The 19,168-nt window shown below is 38.0% G+C and overlaps 1 protein-coding gene and 1 non-coding gene across 3 annotated transcripts; both read right to left on the reverse strand.

Annotated features, from left to right (window-relative positions):
* Positions 1–3,420: 3,420 nt before the first annotated feature.
* On the reverse strand, positions 3,421–9,225 carry LOC111788643 (ABC transporter G family member 25-like). 2 transcript variants are annotated; one of them, XM_023669063.1, is made up of 5 exons: positions 9,091–9,225; positions 8,779–9,006; positions 8,088–8,691; positions 4,265–4,708; positions 3,421–4,177 (listed from the first exon to the last, which is right to left on the reverse strand). In XM_023669063.1, the coding sequence occupies exons 1-5, from the start codon at positions 9,139–9,141 to the stop codon at positions 3,714–3,716; spliced, it is 1,791 nt and encodes a 596-aa protein (XP_023524831.1). In that variant the 5' UTR covers positions 9,142–9,225; the 3' UTR covers positions 3,421–3,713. The 2 variants fall into 2 exon arrangements, with proteins under 2 accessions (XP_023524831.1, XP_023524830.1); XM_023669062.1 differs by having other exon boundaries at positions 3,421–4,708.
* An 8,130-nt stretch (positions 9,226–17,355) lies between these two features.
* LOC111789454 lies at positions 17,356–17,495 on the reverse strand. The gene has a single exon (XR_002814352.1). It is a non-coding gene; the product is annotated as a small nucleolar RNA Z247 (small nucleolar RNA).
* Positions 17,496–19,168: the final 1,673 nt, after the last annotated feature.

A 19,168-nucleotide genomic window follows, 5' to 3' on the forward strand; every position in this document is an offset into this window, starting at 1 on the left:
AACATGGGAATGGAGAACCTGCGGTTGACAAAACACTTTACAGAAGTGTTATTGGAAGCTTACACTATCTGGTTAATACCCGGCCCGACATAGCCTACTCAGTTGGTGTGATGAGTAGATACATGGAGGCACCAACATCTTCACATCTCACCACAGTAAAACAAATATTGAGGTATGTGAAAGGTACTCTAAGTTTTGGTTGTGTTTATAAGAAGCTATCGAATGTGGAGCTGGTAGGATTTAGCGACAGTGATATGGCTGAGGATATTGATGATAGGAAGAGTGCAACTGGAGTGTTGTACTATTTGGGAGTAAATCCAATAACCTGGGTATCACAGAAGCAGAAGGTGGTGGCTTTGTCGTCATGCGAGGCTGAGTGCTGGAATGTGTCAAGGAGTATGGTTGGACAGAATTTTGAGTAACATCAGTCAACTGCAAGTAAAACCCAAGCTTAATGTTGACAACAAGTCAGCTATAGCGCTAGCGAAAAATCCTGTTTATCATGATCGAAGTAAGCACATTGATACAAAGGTTCCATTTTATTTGCCAGTGTGTGCAAACTGATGCTATTGAACTGGAATATGTGAACATAGATGAACAATTAGCGGATATTCTGACAAAGTCGTTAGCAAGACAACGGTTCCTGGAGTTGAGAGAGAAGACTGGCTTGAAGAAAGTCGATTCAGCATAGTTAAACAAGTTTAGAGGAGTGATTGTTGGTTATAAACTTGTTTTTTTTATTATTTATTTTGCTTCAGAAGTTTTTGGTTAAAAGAGTTGTTTTGTATTTATTTTATTTTTGTTGTTCATTTCTCCATAAAAAAACAGGCGGGAGATATCGTGATTGGTTGATGATGAAATTTGTTATTTTTTTATTATATAAGGAAAATGGTGTAAGGTAGCAAAACACCACAAGAAGAAGATAAGTTTAATTGGTGTGTCTTTGCTCCTTCTCCCCTTATGTTATTTTATTCTTTCAAATAAATCTCAAATCTTTCGTTCTCTTCCTCCTTCTCTGTTATTTTCTTGCGCTTTCTGTTTTCTTTTCTTCTTCCAATAATTTTCTTCGGCTGTTTTTTCCTCCGTCAAAGGATTTCCTCTCAACAGTGGCGAATTGCTCAATCAAAAGACATCATTCCACACTCAGATGCATTGTTTGCGGCTTCTTCCACGCTGCTTTTGTCAAGTCTTTCTTTGCAAACATGAGAAGAACATCCTTCGGGACTGCTTGGTAGATGGCGACAAGAGCCATCCTGTCCTTACGCTATCAACGTCAACATACTCGATAGCATCCCACACGCCTTGTGTTTGTAAGCTAACGCGCATCTTTATCGACCATACTGTAGCTACTCTTCATGAGTGACGAGTACTGGAGCATTACACTCCCCTCCTTTTCGCTCTTTATCGTCATCATATCTCATTCGATGACTTTGTGTGGTGACGACATTTGTTTTGGCATCCTAGCTTTGATACCAAATGTTGGATGTGGCCCACGATCGAAATATGCCAAAACAAACAACTAAAATAGAAAAAACAACTTGGGATTGATCTTTTAAATAGAAGAACCTTAATCACTTATGCTTTTCAATTCTCTTTGTTGTTGGGTAAAAAAAACATATATCTCATCAGTATTTATAGTGGAGAAAACACTAATTAGTTTCCTAAACTTTCTCCTCAAATTAAAAACTACTAACAATCTTCCTAATTAAATTACTAAACTTGTCCACAATTTGGCAACTACTAACAATTCTTCTCCATAAGTTAGTAACTTATTCTAGTAAGTCAAATTTATTGGCTGGTAGAGGCAGACTTAGTTCTAGAGAGTCACCATAGTTAACGTCAAGTTACACTTGGCCTTACAAGATTGATCCACTTCGGTACTATAGTTGGCAAACAACTTTAGGAACTCCCCAATATCTTTAGCCAAAATGTCTTTTTCTCGAGGTATTGTGTTGAGATATAGGGTCACCAACTAACCTCTACACATACTTAGTTTTACCAGACTCACCTGACGTACATATGCATCATAATTGGTACATTTTTGGGTTAAGTTCATTGTTTACTTAGACATAAGGATTTTCAATCGAGACCCTTATATATCCCCACCATATTGTAATAACAACCCCACATATTTTTAGTGTTGAGTTTTATTTGTGTGTGCAGCGTCAATATCATGGATTGTCATGTCTTACAAAAAACGTTATCGATAGCATTTTTCGTAAGATATCGTATCCATTATTTCTGGTAGTGTTTTAAAGTTATCTTTTGCATGCATATAGTAATCACTCTCAGATTTCTAGTTTAAGAAGTCAGATCAAAGATTTTTTTTATTCAAAAATCTCTAAGCCACTCTTTAAGTTAAATGTTCCTCATACCAAACTTCTCATCTTATAGGCACAAAAGTTCAAAGAAAAACACTTTAAAAAGGCAGTTTTTGGTTCACATAGTCTCACATCTAGAATTAAAGGCATATTCAATTTGAGTGGATGGCCAAGAAATGATTCATGAAGGGAACATGTGAGGAGCATTCCATATATAGTAGGAAGACTTTGATATACATTGAATTTGCACAAGACCTTCCCATTACACTTGCGATAAGATGTTAAAAAGATAAACAAAACGGCGCAATCTCATAAAGTCAGGAACAAAGTTCTATGTTCGTTCAACGAACTAAACACAACATCCTTTCTTTTAAATATTCTTAATATTCGAAGGTGATGGGATAATTAGGTTATGACATATACAATACCCAATACTCATATATTTTCTCTAAAGATCATAAATAACCTTTTGTTTTTGGTCTCCTTAAATACCTCGTATCAATAGAGATGTATTTCTTACTTATAAATCCATGATCATCTTCTAAACTAGCCAATGTGGGACTTTCTTCCCTCAAATAAAGTACATCACGGAGTCTTCCCTAAGGCCTGTAAAGCCCTCGAACAACCTCCCCTTAATTGAGGTTCGACTCCTTTCTCTACACCCCTCGAACAAAGTACACCTTTTATTCGACACTTGGAGTCACTTTTTTTACTACACCTTTGAGACTCACAACTTCTTTGTTTGACATTTGAAGATTCTATTGACATGACTAAGTTAAGGGCATGACTCTGATACCATGTTAGGAATCACGGACCTCCACAATGGTATGATATTGTCCACCTTGAGTATAAACTCTCATGACTTTGTTTTTGGTTTCCCAGAAGACCTCGTACCAGTGGAGTTGTGTACTTACTTATAAAACCATACTCATAAGTCAATGATTATCCTCTAAATTAACCAATGATGGAAGTCCCTCCCAACAATCCTCAACCATTTATTCCAACTCTAAGCGTTTAATACACAAACCACATGGACCAGTTTGGTTACTTCCTTCATTGATATACTTTGAATTAAGTTAACGAGTGACAAGAAAAATGATGTATAAGAGGGCCTTAATTTTTCATTGATAATTTCAAGAAATCGTTTATTCAATCTGTTGATGGATGCACCAAAACAGAGAGATCGCTTCTTGCTAGGAATAAAAAAAGAAAAAAAAAACATTCATGAACTTCATCTTGGCTATTTACATTTACCCAAATCATCATTAGTTGTGGAGAACCAAATGGTTAGTGGACTCTTTTTTTCAAGTGTGTCAAACAGGCAATGCAGCTTCATTGGCTCAACAAATCAGCTTCTTCTCCTTCATTGGTGACTTCTAGAACCCTTTTGTTCTATTTGATGCGTCTCAAAGCCAAATATGCCAATAACCTATAACCCACAAACATAAACAACAAAGCTCCAATGCTCAACGCAGGGCTTATTTGCCCTGCCACATCTTCTTCCACGAATTTGCAGCTTGGATGCTCGCTTCCACGGTGCGAGCAACCGAGCAACGACCATATCTTCTCTCCGGTACCATATTGCACATTAATGAACAGCTTGTAACTATAATACGTCGTTGAAATGTACTTGATCCAAGCCATGCATGATGGTACTTTGTGTACGTAAAACCCTCCGGTTAATACAAATGCCAGCATCGTCACAGTTACTATAGTCGAAGCTTGTTTGGCATCCATGATTGCTGCACCTAAAGCAAGGCCGAGCCCTTGCGATACAAGCACATAGCCGAGGAGGACCAACAAAGTCAAGAGAAAAGCAACGAGATCTGGTTTCAGGTCGGTCATCCAATATGCAACTGTGAGAAAAATTGTCGGAAGGATGAGCTCCATCGGAAGGTCTCCAATGACTCGAGCCATGAAATATGATGATAACGTGTACATACCAGAAGCTCGTTCCTTCAGGAAGATTGCTCGCTCTTGGGGGAATGCAAATACAGCATTAAACGAAGGGAAAACTCCCCAAAAGATGGAAATGAAGAAGAGTAGGCCAAGTCGATCTTGAATATCTCGAAAATCAGAATGCCACCACATCAATCCCGCTAGCATCGCCGCCGTTATAACCTGGAAGACTCTTAACGCATTGAACGTTTCATGTTTTCGTTCTTTGAGATTTCTCTGAAGCAAAATGTTCAATTGGTAGCACCACAAGATCAGACTAGTTTTACAAGTTCGAGTTGATTTCCGTTCACCCGACATTGTTTCCTTTGTTGAAGTTTCCATACAAGCTGCCTTTACCCTTGGAGCCAAAAGAGTGTTATAAGAAGTAATTAGGGTTTGCTTAATGATGGGTTTATCCACTTCACTTGCATTGTCAACTTGATACACACCTGCATGCATGCAAACATGAAAAAACAATTCAATTCAACTTCTAAATTTCACATATCCCCAAAATTACAGCTTACAATATGATTTCTACTGTTCACAAACTTCACTATTCAATAAAAATTTATATATTTTAAAAAGAATGTATCATTGATAAATAAATAAATATAAAAAAAAGGGTATATTTATTTATTTATTTATTTATTTATCAATAAAAATGAAGTAATTAGGTAAGTGCGGTTGGATAAGAGTATCTGGTTGGAATGTTTCAATTGGTGGCTTAAAAAATTCAAAATAAAAAGCAATTATTGAGAGCTTAAAAACCCTAAAGCAAAAGAGAGAGCCATTGAAATGCATGCACGTGTAGATTCTAAAAGTGGATGTTTTCCATTATATAGCTATTTTAATCATTCTTTCCCATGAACAACAAAAAAGCATGGCCAAAATGCACCATCTTTAAAAAGTAATGATATTAAAATCAACCAAAATATTTAAGACAATGAACAGCAAACAAAAAAAGGTGACCATTGTTGGTGGTAAAGGCAAGAGTTCCACTACTACTTTGGTGCCTTCCACCAACCATTTTGGGCGGCCATCTCTCTCTCCACTTCCCCCACGGCTTCTCATTAACACTCCAAAATGCTATCATTATATGCCATTGGGATTGCTAAATCTCATCCCTACACGTGTAGGGCCTAACTTACATTTTATGTTTCTAGGTTCGATGCGTTTCACAATTCAGGTTGCTTGATTCTTTTTGAGACAGCTCTCCGATGTGAAAGGTCATGTCGACCAAATGTACGATGACTTTTTTTTTTTGGAGAGAGAAACTGGAGGAGATAAGAGTAGGGAGAAAGGTTGATATGAGAGAGAAAGTAGCGAGAAGGATCGATTGATTAAGAAATATCAATAATGGTCATTTTAGTCGAAATCGTTAGATGCGATTTCGAACCTTACTCTCTAACGACTATGAAAAAGTCTCCACACAGAAAATAAGGGAGATAGATCCAATCCAATATTCTTTTGAATATAACTGGAGGGATAGAAGAGAGGTCAGAAAACTCTTGAATGTCATCGTCTAGATATTGTTGTCATCTCTTGAGATCATACAAGAGGCCTAACAAAGTAGAAGTTTTGATATCAAAAAGTCTGAGAGGGACTATTCCAAAACTTTTGACTAAAGTGTCCCATTATAAATTTCAACCTAAGGGAAGTAGGGACTACACTCCCTCAGTTTTGTTTAAGATCAATTGATCAATTATTTGAGGGGAAAAAAATAAAGGAAGGGAACGAAGAACACCCAAGCCATACTCCTTGAAAAAAAAAAAAAAAAAACCCTAAATTTCTTCGTTTTTTACCTTTAAAATCGTCTTGCCCGTCAAATCCTAATCCATAAAGCTTTCCTTTCTATTCTATCGATTTTTTCAACGATCATATATTACTAACCTCAACATAACTAAAGAACGGTAAATTTGAATCTCCAGTATCCTTCTTACTTTTAAGGCCCACATCATTTCACGAATTATTACTTCTTTTAAAAAAAGAAGTAAAACTTTAAAAATTTCAAAGTCAAAACCTCCCCCACCCCACTACATCCTTGCACTTTACAATCATGGGGTTCTAAATGGGATGATATCTTATAAACCAAAAAAGCATATTATATAAGTTATACATAAATGTGTCCAACACATGAATATTTTAACCTAAAGTTTTGTATCCTCTCTCACCTATGATCCCAAAAAACACTAAGAAAGGAAGAAAAAAAAGAGAGTCAAAGTCAAAGTCAAAGAGACCTTTGTCTCTCCCTAAAGACATCTCTAGGGTTGTAGACATATGGGGCAGAGCGCCTAATGCATACTCCACAAACATAAAAGGGTTTGAGATTGATGTAAAGACCCCTTTTAAAAGAACCCTCTAAAAACCAGATGTTTAGGAGCTTTGATTTCAAAAGTTGGGAACAAAAGTGGAGGTTTTTCTTTAATTCAAAAAAAAGTTGAAGAAAGTGATTGAATTTATATCTATATATATATATATATATATATATATATAGACTTTTCTTTTTTTAAGTAAAAGAAAACTATTCAATCTATTACCTTGTAATTAAGGTATCTAATTTAGGACCCACTTTAAACAAGTGATTAGTATAATATAATGTGTTTAAATTATTAAAAAAAAAAAAAAAAAAAAAAAAAAAAAAAAAAAAAAAAAAAAAAAAAAAANGTGGGTCTGTCCCCTATTTTATGGTCATTTCAAGCTCCTGATATTTATGAGATTTAATTTCTTTCACAACTTGTCTTTTGATCCTATTTTTTCTCCTTCATTATTATTTTAAAAAAATAATAATAAAAAAGACATAAAATCTAGAAGTCAAAACAAATCTATTGATTGGATAATCATTATTAAAATCACTGTTTTTTTGGACCTAAAATTCATAAACTTTGACAAAACTAAAGAAAACAAAATTGAAGAGATCTAAATAAGCTTCTAATTACTGAATTGGGTTAAGAACTTAAAAGCAACTCCAAATCACACCCACCAAACTTATCTTTTTAATTTCTCCTAAAATGGAGGGCATATGTGAAAAGTTAAAATTTATATAAAAAGATAGTTTCTTTTTTTTTTTTTTTTTTTTTTTTTTTTTTNGCTGTGAAGGAAACCCTAAAAGCTTCCCATGGATAGTGGATGACGCTGCCATAATGGCCAAAAAAACCACAACACATGGACGCAATATCCACTAATTTACTCACTAACAAAGGGAAAAAGAAGACATATAAGAAGAGAGAGAAAGAGGAGATAGAATAAGAATTTTTCTGACTCATAAACTTAGAATAGCACAGATTTAAAACAGAGATTTTCAAGAATATATAAAAATATTGAGCCTTCAAAAGTTAACCACCTCACCCATCCACATTCCACCGCCATTGGAACACAATGAAGACTATTAAATAAATAAATAAATAAGGAATATTTTTTTAATAAAATTTAGTCAAAATCCCACAAATGCATTAATTATCCTCCCCACTTCACTTCCCCGAATGTCTTCCTTTCTCCATAATAACGACTCTCCACAATAATATGATATTGGTCTACTTTGAGTATAAGCTCACGTAACTTTAATCTTGACAATGATATGATATTGTTCACTTTGAGTATAATTCTCATGGCTTTATCTTTAGACTTCTTAACGGGGCTCATATATTCCTTACTTATAAATCCATGATCGGTCTCCCTTCCAATTGATCCTATCAGCTTTCTAACTTAATTTACTTATTAAATCAAAAAACTTTAATAATGGGTATGTCGGGATTCAAAAAAAAAAAAAAAAAATGAAAATTTAGAGAGAAAATGAGATTTTAGAAAGTAAGGAAGAAAATTTATACGTACCATTGGCGAGATCTAGGAGAAAATCAGCAGGGTTCATGGGAAAAGACGGCGAGAAGCCAATGGACTCAAAATAGGTCATGGCTTCATTTCCTTTTCCATAATACAAACACCGCCCTTCTGACATCACAAGCACAGACTCAAAAGTTTGGTACACCCGACTGGATGGCTGGTGAATTGACGTGATTATGGTCTTCCCCTTCCGAGCCAACCCCGCCATGGTCATCACCAGCCTATGCGCTGTGGTCGAGTCCAGCCCCGACGTCGGCTCGTCTAGAATCAGTAAGCTAGGGTCAATCAACATCTCATGGGCTATGCTCACTCTCTTTCGTTCTCCGCCAGAGACACCGCGAATGAAGGCGTTGCCGATGATCGTGTTCTGGCATTTTGTCAACCCGAGCTCGGCGATCACCGACTCGGCGACCGCGGTTTTTTCTTGCTTCGAAAGGGTTAGTGGTAGTCGAAGGAGAGAGCAGAATATGAGCGTTTCTCGGACGGTTAAGTGTGGGTAGAGGACGTCATCTTGAGTCACAAACCCGGTTCGCCGGAGTACGGATTTAGTCAGTTTCCGACCATTGGCCAACACTGACCCGGATAAACCGTTACCCTGATAATGACATAACATCCAGCTTCTTAATTAATATTCAATTTTATTTGTATTCTTAAAAAATTGAAAGCATTTAAAATCCCTTGCCTGTAATCTTCCGGCAAGAGCATTGAGAAGAGTTGATTTCCCACTCCCGGAGGGGCCAAGAATAGCCAAAATCTCTCCCGGCGACACAACCCCAGTAATCCCATGAAGAATATTCCGTTCTTGAAGGGGCGGCGCCGCCGTCGTCTCATCGGAGGCACAGGTGAAAATCCGTCCGAAGGAATTTCCATTCTTGTCCGCCACCTTCACTCGATAGCTCACGTCTACAAACTACAAGAGCCAAAAAAGCAAGCAAATTTTAGAAAGGTGCAATGAAAAGATTAAATTTAAGAGGTTTGGCTTTGATTAACGTACCTTGAGAGTGAGATTAGAGGATGCATCTTTAGTTTGAAGAGAGGGAGGCATTTTTGGAGGTCCAAAGTTGTTTATGGGATTGGATTGGATTGAATTGGATTGAAAGAAGAAGGAAAGAAAGAGAGAGAGGGAGGGAGGGAGGGAGGGGGCTCTATGGAAAGAAGGGGGGAAAGGGAGTAAAGAAGAGAGGGTATTTAATGGGAGATGAAGAGGGGGCATCAAAGTGGATGACACGTCAAAGTGAAAGAGGGAGGGGGAGTGGAGTGGCGTGGCATCTCCATGGAGCAAACGAAACACACAAAAACATTACATTATTTGTTTATTTATTTTGTGCCGCTTGAGAGACCACTAACTCTCTTACCTTTCTTCTCTCATCATCAACGTTATTCAACACTTTCCTTCTTTGTTTGTTGATGTCATTTTTTGGGAGAAAGCTTTTTAGTTTGCCTTGGAACTACCAAGAAGAGAGATTAATGAGAAACCCATTTATCACAATAAACATCCTCTTAATTACTCTATGCTCTTCCTTTTTTTTTTCTTTCAATCCAACCATTTTGGACATCACTATTCAAACATTAACCCATCATACAATAATGTCTTAACTAAAGCTCATCTTTTGAAGTTGTTGACCATTTTCAACTTTCTTTTCCTTTCGGGCTTCTTCTCAAGTTTTTTAAAACATACCCGTTAAAGAGAGCTTTCTATACCCTTATAAAGAATGTTTCGTTCTCCTTCCCAACCGATGTGGGATCTCACAATCAGTTAGGGAAGAGAACGAAGCACCATCTTCTTAGCAGACTCGTTTTAAAAAGCTTGAGGGAAAATTCGAAACGGAAAGTTCAAAGAAGATAATATCTACTAGCGAACTTAGGCGATTACATTCATACTTATTAGATGTAGATATAGAATACGACTTCCATTATTGTTGTTGTTGTTTTTTTATTTTTTGGTAGAGGTTTCCATGAGAAGAAGAAAGGGAAGAGGGAGAAGAAAAAAATATATGGAGAGACTAGCCGTCACAATATAGATGGTTCCAAAGCTATATACTTCTTTTTCAATATTAAATCAATTCTAGTGAAGATAGTCTTCAAATTTTTTACTTTTAGGTTGAGGTGATAATATAATGTTTTTACTATTATATATATAAAAGAGATTTCAAGGTTGGCTGAAATTGAGGGAAAATAGAATGAGGAGTCAATTTTGACTCGAATGAAAAGAAGAAAGAAATAAAGAGTTTGGATGTAAACATCTAAATCAATTAAGTTTCTAAAGTTATTTATTATGGTTGGGAAGTTGCTATGATCTCTCTACCCAAACATGTTGCCCATAATCACACGTCTTATGTTTAGAAACCATGTGTCAAAAAAAGTTGTCAAAATTTTTTTTTTCTAAAAAGGAAATTACGTGTAGAATAACTAAAAGTGTTTTCGGGTTCCCTTGAAAATACTTGAAAATAGGTAAGAAATAAACAAATTTTGAAATAGTTCTATATCGTAACTCCTAGAAATAAAATCCATAAACATTTAAAATAATGTGAAAGCAAACAAAACATTATGATATAGACTTCATGGCACAACTAGCCGTCGGTCTTGTGTTCAATTAATCCACTAACTATTACTTATAGAAACATGTATAGGAAGGTTCATTAGTTCATATTTAATTATTTAATTAGTAGCATGAATTTTTGGATCATGAATAGTATTGAGCAATGTCCCAAATTACATATATATACTTATGTTGCCATGGGTGGAAAATGGTAGAAAAACCATTTAACATCTTTTTTAGTAATATAAGGTTCTCTTCTCCCAAAAGTTCTACTAAATTTCTGTGATGCCACTAACAATTGGTATCAGAGCGATCTAGCAGCAACAAGAATAGCAGCAGAGAGACAAGTTGATAACTTTGTTCAACCCACTATCTCGAGATTTGGACGATGTTGATGGAAAATTTCCTTAGATCAAAGGAGTTCTTTGATATGGTGGAGACGGGTTATGAAGAGCCAAGTGAAGGTGAGGTACTCTCCGCTGTTCAACAGCAATGGTTGGTAGCATCAAAGTTGAAGGATCTGAAGGTCAAGAACTATTTATTCCAGTCCACTGATCGAACTATCTTGGAAATGATGCTTCAGAAGAAGACGTCCAAGGAGATTTGAGATTCAATGAAGAGGAAGTACCAAGGCTCAACGTACGAGAGTAAAGCGTGCTCAACTTCAAGCAATTAGAAGAGACTTTGAAATTCTCCAAATCCAAAGGGAGAAACCGTGAATGATTATATTGACAATGTTCTGGGTCTTGCAAATAAAATGAGGATGCATGGTGATTCAATCACTGATGTTACAATTGTAGAAAATATTTTGTAATCTCTAACTCCAAAGTTTGATTATATTGTATGTTCTAGTGAAGAAGCAAACAATGTTGAGGAGATACAAATTGATGAACTTCAAAGCTCCCTGTTAGTGCATGGTCAAAAGCTTAATCGCACAAGTGCAATAGTGGAGGTGACAACCTTAAAGATATCCACACCAGGTGAAGTTTCAAGTTCTAGAGGTAGAGGCCGAGGAAGAAGCAAAGGTCGTGGAAGAGGCGGTGGGGAAAGAAGTAGAGATGTTGACAGGTCATCAGATCTAGTCAGAGGCGATTATGACAATAAATGCAAGGGAAATTTTGACAAGTTTAAGGTGGAATGCTACCGATGTGGATGTCTTGGACATTACAAGAATTGATGCTATACCAAGCTGAAAAAGAAGAAGGAGATCAATCCATCTTTGTGGAGAAAAGAGAAGAAGAAACTTTGTTAATATCATTCCATGCAATGAACGTTGCAGATCAAGGAGTGCAGGTCTTAGACTCTGGATTTAGCAACCATATTCAGGTCGTAGGGAATTCTTCTCAACTTTTGATGAAAGTTTTTGTGCTATTGTTTGTCTTGTAACAATGTAACAGTCCAAGTGATGGAAAATGAGGGTAGATATCAAGACTAGAAATGGCTTTGTAGAGTTAATTTCTAATGTGTTTTAGATTTCTTATTTGAAGGTCAACTTGCTTACTATCGGTCAATTGCAAGAAAGGGGTATGTGATCACATTTCAAAATAATAAATGTGAGACTCCAGAAGAGGATCAATTGCTAAGATGAAGATAATCACTAACCATTATATCCGTTGACATTAAATATCGTTGCTAGAAGTTTAATAGTGAAGAAAGAAGATACAACTGAATTTGACATTTTAGGTATGGTCATTTATCGTTTTTGTCTTCAAATAATAGGGTGACTGGTTCACCAAAGACCACTCTTGTGTGAGAGCTGATGTTAGATAAACGAGTAATTGAAAATCATTCCTAATTTCTAGTTACTATTTGTAGGTAGCTATTTTTCTGTAAACCGCATGGTGAGTGGGAAGGCTCTCTAAGTAAGTTCCCACTTCTAATTAAGTTGCAAACTTCTTCCGGAATATAATTTGTTATTTAAATTTACTAACTAATGATAAATAAAATCATCCGCCTTCAAAGTACTGTCTCTCTCTTTTGTTTTTATGTTATTTTCTTCTTTCAAGATTTTTTCTTTTGTCTTTTTCCTCGTCAACAATTTTCTCCTCCTTCAAAACAACAATTGATTTCCTCTTCAGTCAAAATAACAAGTGGTATCAGAGCCTGGTTTAATCCACCGTATATCATTGCGGAGTAGCCAACTTAATCAAAAGTTAAGTTGAATAGTTCCATTGGTTAAAACATTGACCTAACAATACACAGTACATTCATGAGACCCAATAACTCATATTTTAATAACATAATACATGCATCTACAATAAATGACATATAACACATACAACAAATGCATACACATCTACCATCACTATAAGATCATCCAACAAGAAAGCCACTTATCTTATTTATAACAATCTAACAGGGTAAAGATTATTTTGATCGATCTCTATCTAGCTCGCAGATACTCCATCAATTCTTAAAAATATCCTAAATCAGTACTAACTAGAATATTCCCAAATGAAACTAATAGGAAATCAAACCAAACTAGCTTAATGGGTCGAATTGAAAATTCAACTTACAATCTGTTGCACACAATATCTCCAATCGTCTTTGCATGCAAAATCAACGATTCAATTGATTAATTTGGAAGGGAGAGATCCGTAGAAACAAAGACAGTGGTAGTGCTATGACACGAAAATTCTGAAGGCAAGGGGGAGGAACAAGCGAGAGAGAGAATGAGAGTGTCTTACCATCAATGATCGATGCTAGCATACTGCATCAAGGATCAGGGTCTTGATTAATAGTATGATAAAGATCACCCTATAGGGAGACAAAGATTGAGTGAAAACGAAGCAAGCTACAGGCAAGTTGGCAACTGATGAACCATCGACAAAGGAATCACATACGCAAGAAAAGAAATTGAGAGAGAAAGTTGTTAGATTGAATGGCACGATGATCTATATGGGTCACGACCTCATGTATTTATAGATGCGTATAATGAAGATTACATTCCAAATCTATGATTTGGTAACAAACCATAAAATCATAGATTTGGTAACAAACCCTTCAAATCATAACAACTAGTAAATCTTAGACTATTTTAGTAGATACATCTATTTTAGGTTTAACATCCCCCCTCAATCTGAACGATGTACTACTAAGTTCAGATTGCGCCTAAAATAGCTAAAAGAAGGAGCTGGCAGTGGCTTTGTCATGATATCAGCGAGCTGATCCTTGGAAGATATGAGTCGAACATCAAGCTGACGAGTCGATACTCGTTCACGAACGAAGTGATAATCAACCTCAACATGCTTCGTCCGTCGATGAAAGATTGGATTGGCGGATAGGTAGGTGGCACCAATGTTGTCACACCATAGGCTAGGCGCTCGCGCTTGCGAGATCCCGAGCTCACGCAAGAGAACTTGGATCCAAATTAATTCGGCAGTGGCATCAGCAACCGCCTTATATTCGGCTTCCGTACTAGAACGAGAAACTGTCGATTGTTTCCTCGAACTCCAAGAGATAAGATTGCCACCAAAGAAGATCACATAGCCTCCAGTGCTTCGACGATCATCAGGATTCCCAGCCCAATCAGCATCTGAAAAGGCACTCAACAAATCAGTGCTGGACTTTGTAAGACACAAACCCATATCAATAGTGTCATGTAGATAACGGAGAATTCGTTTGACTGCCGCCCAATGTATAGAAGTCGGAGAGGACATGAACTGACACACTCTGTTGACACAGAAGGATATATCAGGACGTGTCAGAGACAAATATTGGAGAGCACCAACGACACTTCGATAGCGAGTAGTATCCTCAGGTGAGAGCTTTTCACCACCATTCAATAACAACTTCTCACTGGGAAGCATAGGTGTGGGCACACCTTTGGAGGTGAGCATATTGGTTCTGGCTAATAAATCTCGAATGTATTTATGTTGTGTCAGAATAAGTCCACTAGAAGTATGGCGGACCTCAATCCCAAGAAAATAACTCAAAATACCAAGATCCTTGACGGCAAAATCATCCTGAAGCTGTGTAAGAAGTTTCTCAGTAGCCGTAGAAGATGAGCTGATGATAATAATATCATCAACGTAGATGAGGATATACATCTGAATGCCCGTTTTGTTAAAAATAAAAAGAGAGACATCAGCCTTTGAAGGTGTAAAATCCAGCTGTAATAGTTTGGAGCTAAGGCGAGAAAACCAGGCACGCGGAGCTTGTTTAAGGCCATAAAGCGACTTATCCAGCTTGCAGAGATAACCAGGGTGTTGAGAATCCACAAATCCAGGGGGCTGCTTCATATAAACATCTTCATTAAGAAGGCCATGAAGAAAAGCATTTTGAATATCAATCTGCCGAATAGCCCAACCACGAGAAATAGCAAGAGATAATAAGAGCCGAATGGTAGTGGGCTTAACAACTGGACTAAAGGTATCATCATAATCAACGCCATACTGCTGTTTAAAACCTTTAGCAACCAGGCGTGCTTTGTAGCGATCAATAGAGCCATCTGGCTTTTGTTTGAGTTTGAAAACCCATTTGCAATCAATAACGTTAAGACCAGCACGAGGAGGAACTAAGTGCCATGTCTTATTTTTTTGAAGTGCCTGAAATTCATCATTCATTGCCTGACGCCAGAGGGGATGCTCCATAGCAGTAATATGTGAAGTAGGTTCAGAGGCAGAAGACCGAGCTACAAGATATGTTACTGTTCCATCTGTACGCACCTTGGGTTTCTTGATATTGTGCTTCAATCGAGTACCATACGGATGAGTAGTAGGTGCAGGATCCACATTTGAGGGGACGGCCGTATCAGCCGTTGCGAGGGGAGCAACCGATGCTACAGCAGTTGGTTGACCAGCGGCCGAGGATTCGACCGGGCATTGCGCAATATCATCTGCTGGCGGAGGAGCCGAGGCCTCAATCATTGGCGGAACAACCAACGCCGATTCGCATGGCAGCGACGCGGAGGATTGTTGCGGCAATTCCGAAGCTGATGTAGACACCAAATTTTCTGCATCCAAAGAGTTAGTAGGCCCAGACATATGCATGTGATCATTCTCCAAATTAGTACTGCTATTACCCAAATGCAAGGTGCACAAATCAGGGGCATTATGCGTCGACTGCATGATTGGGGAAGAATTAGGTGGGGCTCTCTTGAATGGAAAAACATTTTCATCAAATATGACATCTCTAGACATATAGACACGACCAGAATCGGTGTCAAGACACTTATACCCTTTATGTGAAGAACTGTAGCCTAGAAAGACACATTCCTTTGATCGAAAAGAGAGCTTTTGTTTGTTATAAGGACGAAGATGAGGCCAACAAGCACACCCAAAATTTTTTAATAAGGAGTAATTTGGTGGGGTATGAAAAAGAAGCTCTAAGGGGCATTTTTTATCGATGACACGAGTAGGAAGACGATTGATGAGATATGTGGCTGTAAGAAACGCGTCGTCCCAAAATTTAATAGGTACATGAGCATGAGCTAGAAGGGCTAGGCCAGTTTCAACAATATGACGATGCTTGCGTTCAGCAGACCCATTTTGTTGATGTGTGTGAGGGCACGAAACACGATGACCAATTCCAAGGGAACGAAAAAATGTGTTATGAATTTTCTGATATTCCCCACCCCAATCAGATTGGACCCACTTGATTTTAGTATCTAGGAGGCGCTCAACATGAGCTTGGAATTGCAAAAATATACGAGGAGCTTCTGTACGATCATGCATCAAATAGATCCACGAAAATTTACTGAAATCATCAATGAAACTAATATAATATTTAAAACCCCCAACAGATGGAGGTGCAGGGCCCCAAACATCCGAAAAAATAAGTTCCAAAGGTGACGAAGACCTATGGGAAGAACTAGTATATGGTAATCGATGACTCTTTGCTAACTGACACGCATTACAAACTGACAAAGATGACTCACTAGCACACGAAATATTATTTAGACGCAAAATGGATTTTATTACTTGAGATGAAGGATGTCCAAGACGTGCATGCCATTGGGCGTGAGTAGTAGATCTGCTCACCAAGGCGTGCTTGAGATTATCGACATCGGATGGCTTAATAGGATAAAGACCAGATTCACACCTCCCATTTAGGAGACTTTTCCTCGACTGTCGATCCTTTATAGAAAAATGCCAAGGATGGAATTCAAAAAATACGTCATTATCACGAGAAAATTTATGAACAGAAAGAAGATGTTTGGAAATTTCAGGCACATGCAAAATATTACGCAACGCAAGAGGACGAGTAGCAGTATTAATTAGAGAATGACCAGTATGCAAAACACGCAAACCTGCTCCATTGCCGACTTGAACTTGTTCACCTCCATGATAACGTTCACGCACAGCGAGACGATCCAGGTCACTGGTGATATGGTCCGTAGCGCCTGTGTCGCTGTACCAATTTGGGTCAATCTTGTAAGAGGAAGTAGCCGCCAGTGCCGTAGGAGGAGCAGAAGAAGGTTCATCTTGATAGGACTCATCCATCCTATGCCAGCAGCGGATAGCAGTATGCCCCACTTTGCCGCAGATCTGGCAGGAAGGACGAGCAGAAGGGCCACGACGATCACCAGCAGGACGAGAGGGTGCATAACCTTGAGAACGACCACGACCGCGATCCCTACGCCCACGATTCTTCTGCTGACCACCACGACTAGCATAATTGGCAGAAGATCCAAGATTTAACTGAAGTTCAGCACGACCAGTATAATTGGCCGAAGATCCCGGATTTAACTGAAGTTCAGCCTGGTGTTGTAGTTGGCGAGCTTCATACGTCATTAGATGTGCAAACACATCATCAAGCGTGAGGGCTTCACTCTTGGTAGTCATTGAGGTGACGAAGGGATCATAGTCAGGGCCAAGACCAGCGAGAAGATACGCGATCACATCATCATCCTGCAAGGCAGAGCCGGCGGCGGCCAGCTCGGTGGCTAGCCCTTTGATCTTGCAAAAATAATTTGCAGCAGATTGATCTCGTTTCTTGGACGTGGCGAGCTCAACACGAATCTGAGTAGTGCGAGCACGAGTTGACGATGAAAACATCCGCTGCAGGGTATCCCACGCCTCCTTGGACGTAGTAGCGGCAACCACATCATGAAGAATCTCCTCAGACATGGAGGAGAGAAGGCCGCTAAGGACTTGTTGATCCTGATCATACCACTGATTATAGGCCGGATTAGAGACCAGCTCAGCACCAGCAGCAGTTGAGGAAGGGATCAGCTTGGCAGGTGCAACATTGGTGCCATCGAGGTAGCCCATAAGCTTCGTACTCCGTAGGTAGGGGAGGAGCTGGGCACGCCATATGATGAAGTTGTTTTTGGTTAGACGAATTGTGACAACATGGTGTAGAGGGATTGGATATTGTTTAAGGCCAAAAGTCGCCATGGTAGTTGAGACGGTGTTGGAGATGGTGGATGGAGAGGAGGAAGAAGACATGGCGAGGAGTTTAAAAAATAAACCTTGGCTCTGATACCATGTTAGATTGAATGGCACGATGACCTATATGGGTCACGACCTCATGTATTTATAGATGCGTATAATGAAGATTACATTCCAAATCTATGATTTGGTAACAAACCATAAAATCATAGATTTGGTAACAAACCCTTCAAATCATAACAGCTAGTAAATCTTAGACTATTTTAGTATATACAGTTATGATCTATTTTAGGTTTAACAAAAGTGACAATTGAAAAAGAAAGAAGAAAAGAAAATAGACTTATCGACCATGTCTCGCAAGAGGAGAGAGATCAGTTTGAAAGGACGGGATGAGACAAAGAAAACGGTTGATAGAGACAAAATGAGCCAAGGACAAAAGGGGTAGATCAAAGCTAAGAAATGTACATGGTGGTCGTGGTAACAGGGGTAGATGGACAAATGATGGACAAAGGCAATTCAATGAACGAAGTAATATAAGGAATGTTATACAATGTTACCATTGCAGAAGGTATGAGCACATAAAAGCTGATTATTGGTATAAAGATCAACAAATGAATTTTGCAGCAGAAAATGGAGAAGAAAAGCTTTTTTTATGGGGTGTATTGATAAAAATAAAAAGGCGATTTACGGTTTGTTGATAGCAGATGCTCGAACCATATGACAGACATCAAATCTTTATTCCAAGAGCTTGATAAGACCCAAAGAATTAAGGTGCAGCTTGGAAATACAAAAGAGATGCAAGTTGAGGGAAAAAGCACAGTGAAAGTCGAAACCAGTCATGGTAAGATAAAACTATTAGATAATGTTCAATTTGTACCTGATTTAAAGTATAATTTATTGAGTGCTGAACAATTGATGACCAGAAGACATTGCGTTCTATTTCATGACAACACATGTGTAATTAAAAATAAGAAATCAGACCATAAGGTTCAAATTGCCATGACTTCAAATTAGATGTTTCTAACATGGATGATTTTGCTCTTACTGCTAGTACAAAAGATGACTCACATTATGACATCTTATATATGGACATCTTCATATGAAGGCCTGAAAATACTCACAGATAAAAGTATGGTTTACGGATTACTAAGAATTGATTCAATTAGTTTATGTGAAAGATCCATTTATGGCAAGCAAAC

This window comes from Cucurbita pepo, chromosome LG02 (assembly GCF_002806865.2).
Source record: "Cucurbita pepo subsp. pepo cultivar mu-cu-16 chromosome LG02, ASM280686v2, whole genome shotgun sequence".
Taxonomy (NCBI): domain Eukaryota; kingdom Viridiplantae; phylum Streptophyta; class Magnoliopsida; order Cucurbitales; family Cucurbitaceae; genus Cucurbita; species Cucurbita pepo.

Excerpts from the sequence above, each read along its gene's own strand:
- LOC111788643 (XM_023669062.1), bottom strand. The coding sequence starts at position 9,141 with ATGCCTCCCTCTCTTCAAACTAAAGATGCATCCTCTAATCTCACTCTC. Across the intron at positions 9,007-9,090 it reads CCTCTAATCTCACTCTCAAG|TTTGTAGACGTGAGCTATCG; the intron begins GTACGTTAATCA and ends TGGCTCTTGTAG. Across the intron at positions 4,709-8,087 it reads TCTCCTAGATCTCGCCAATG|GTGTGTATCAAGTTGACAAT; the intron begins GTACGTATAAAT and ends GCATGCATGCAG.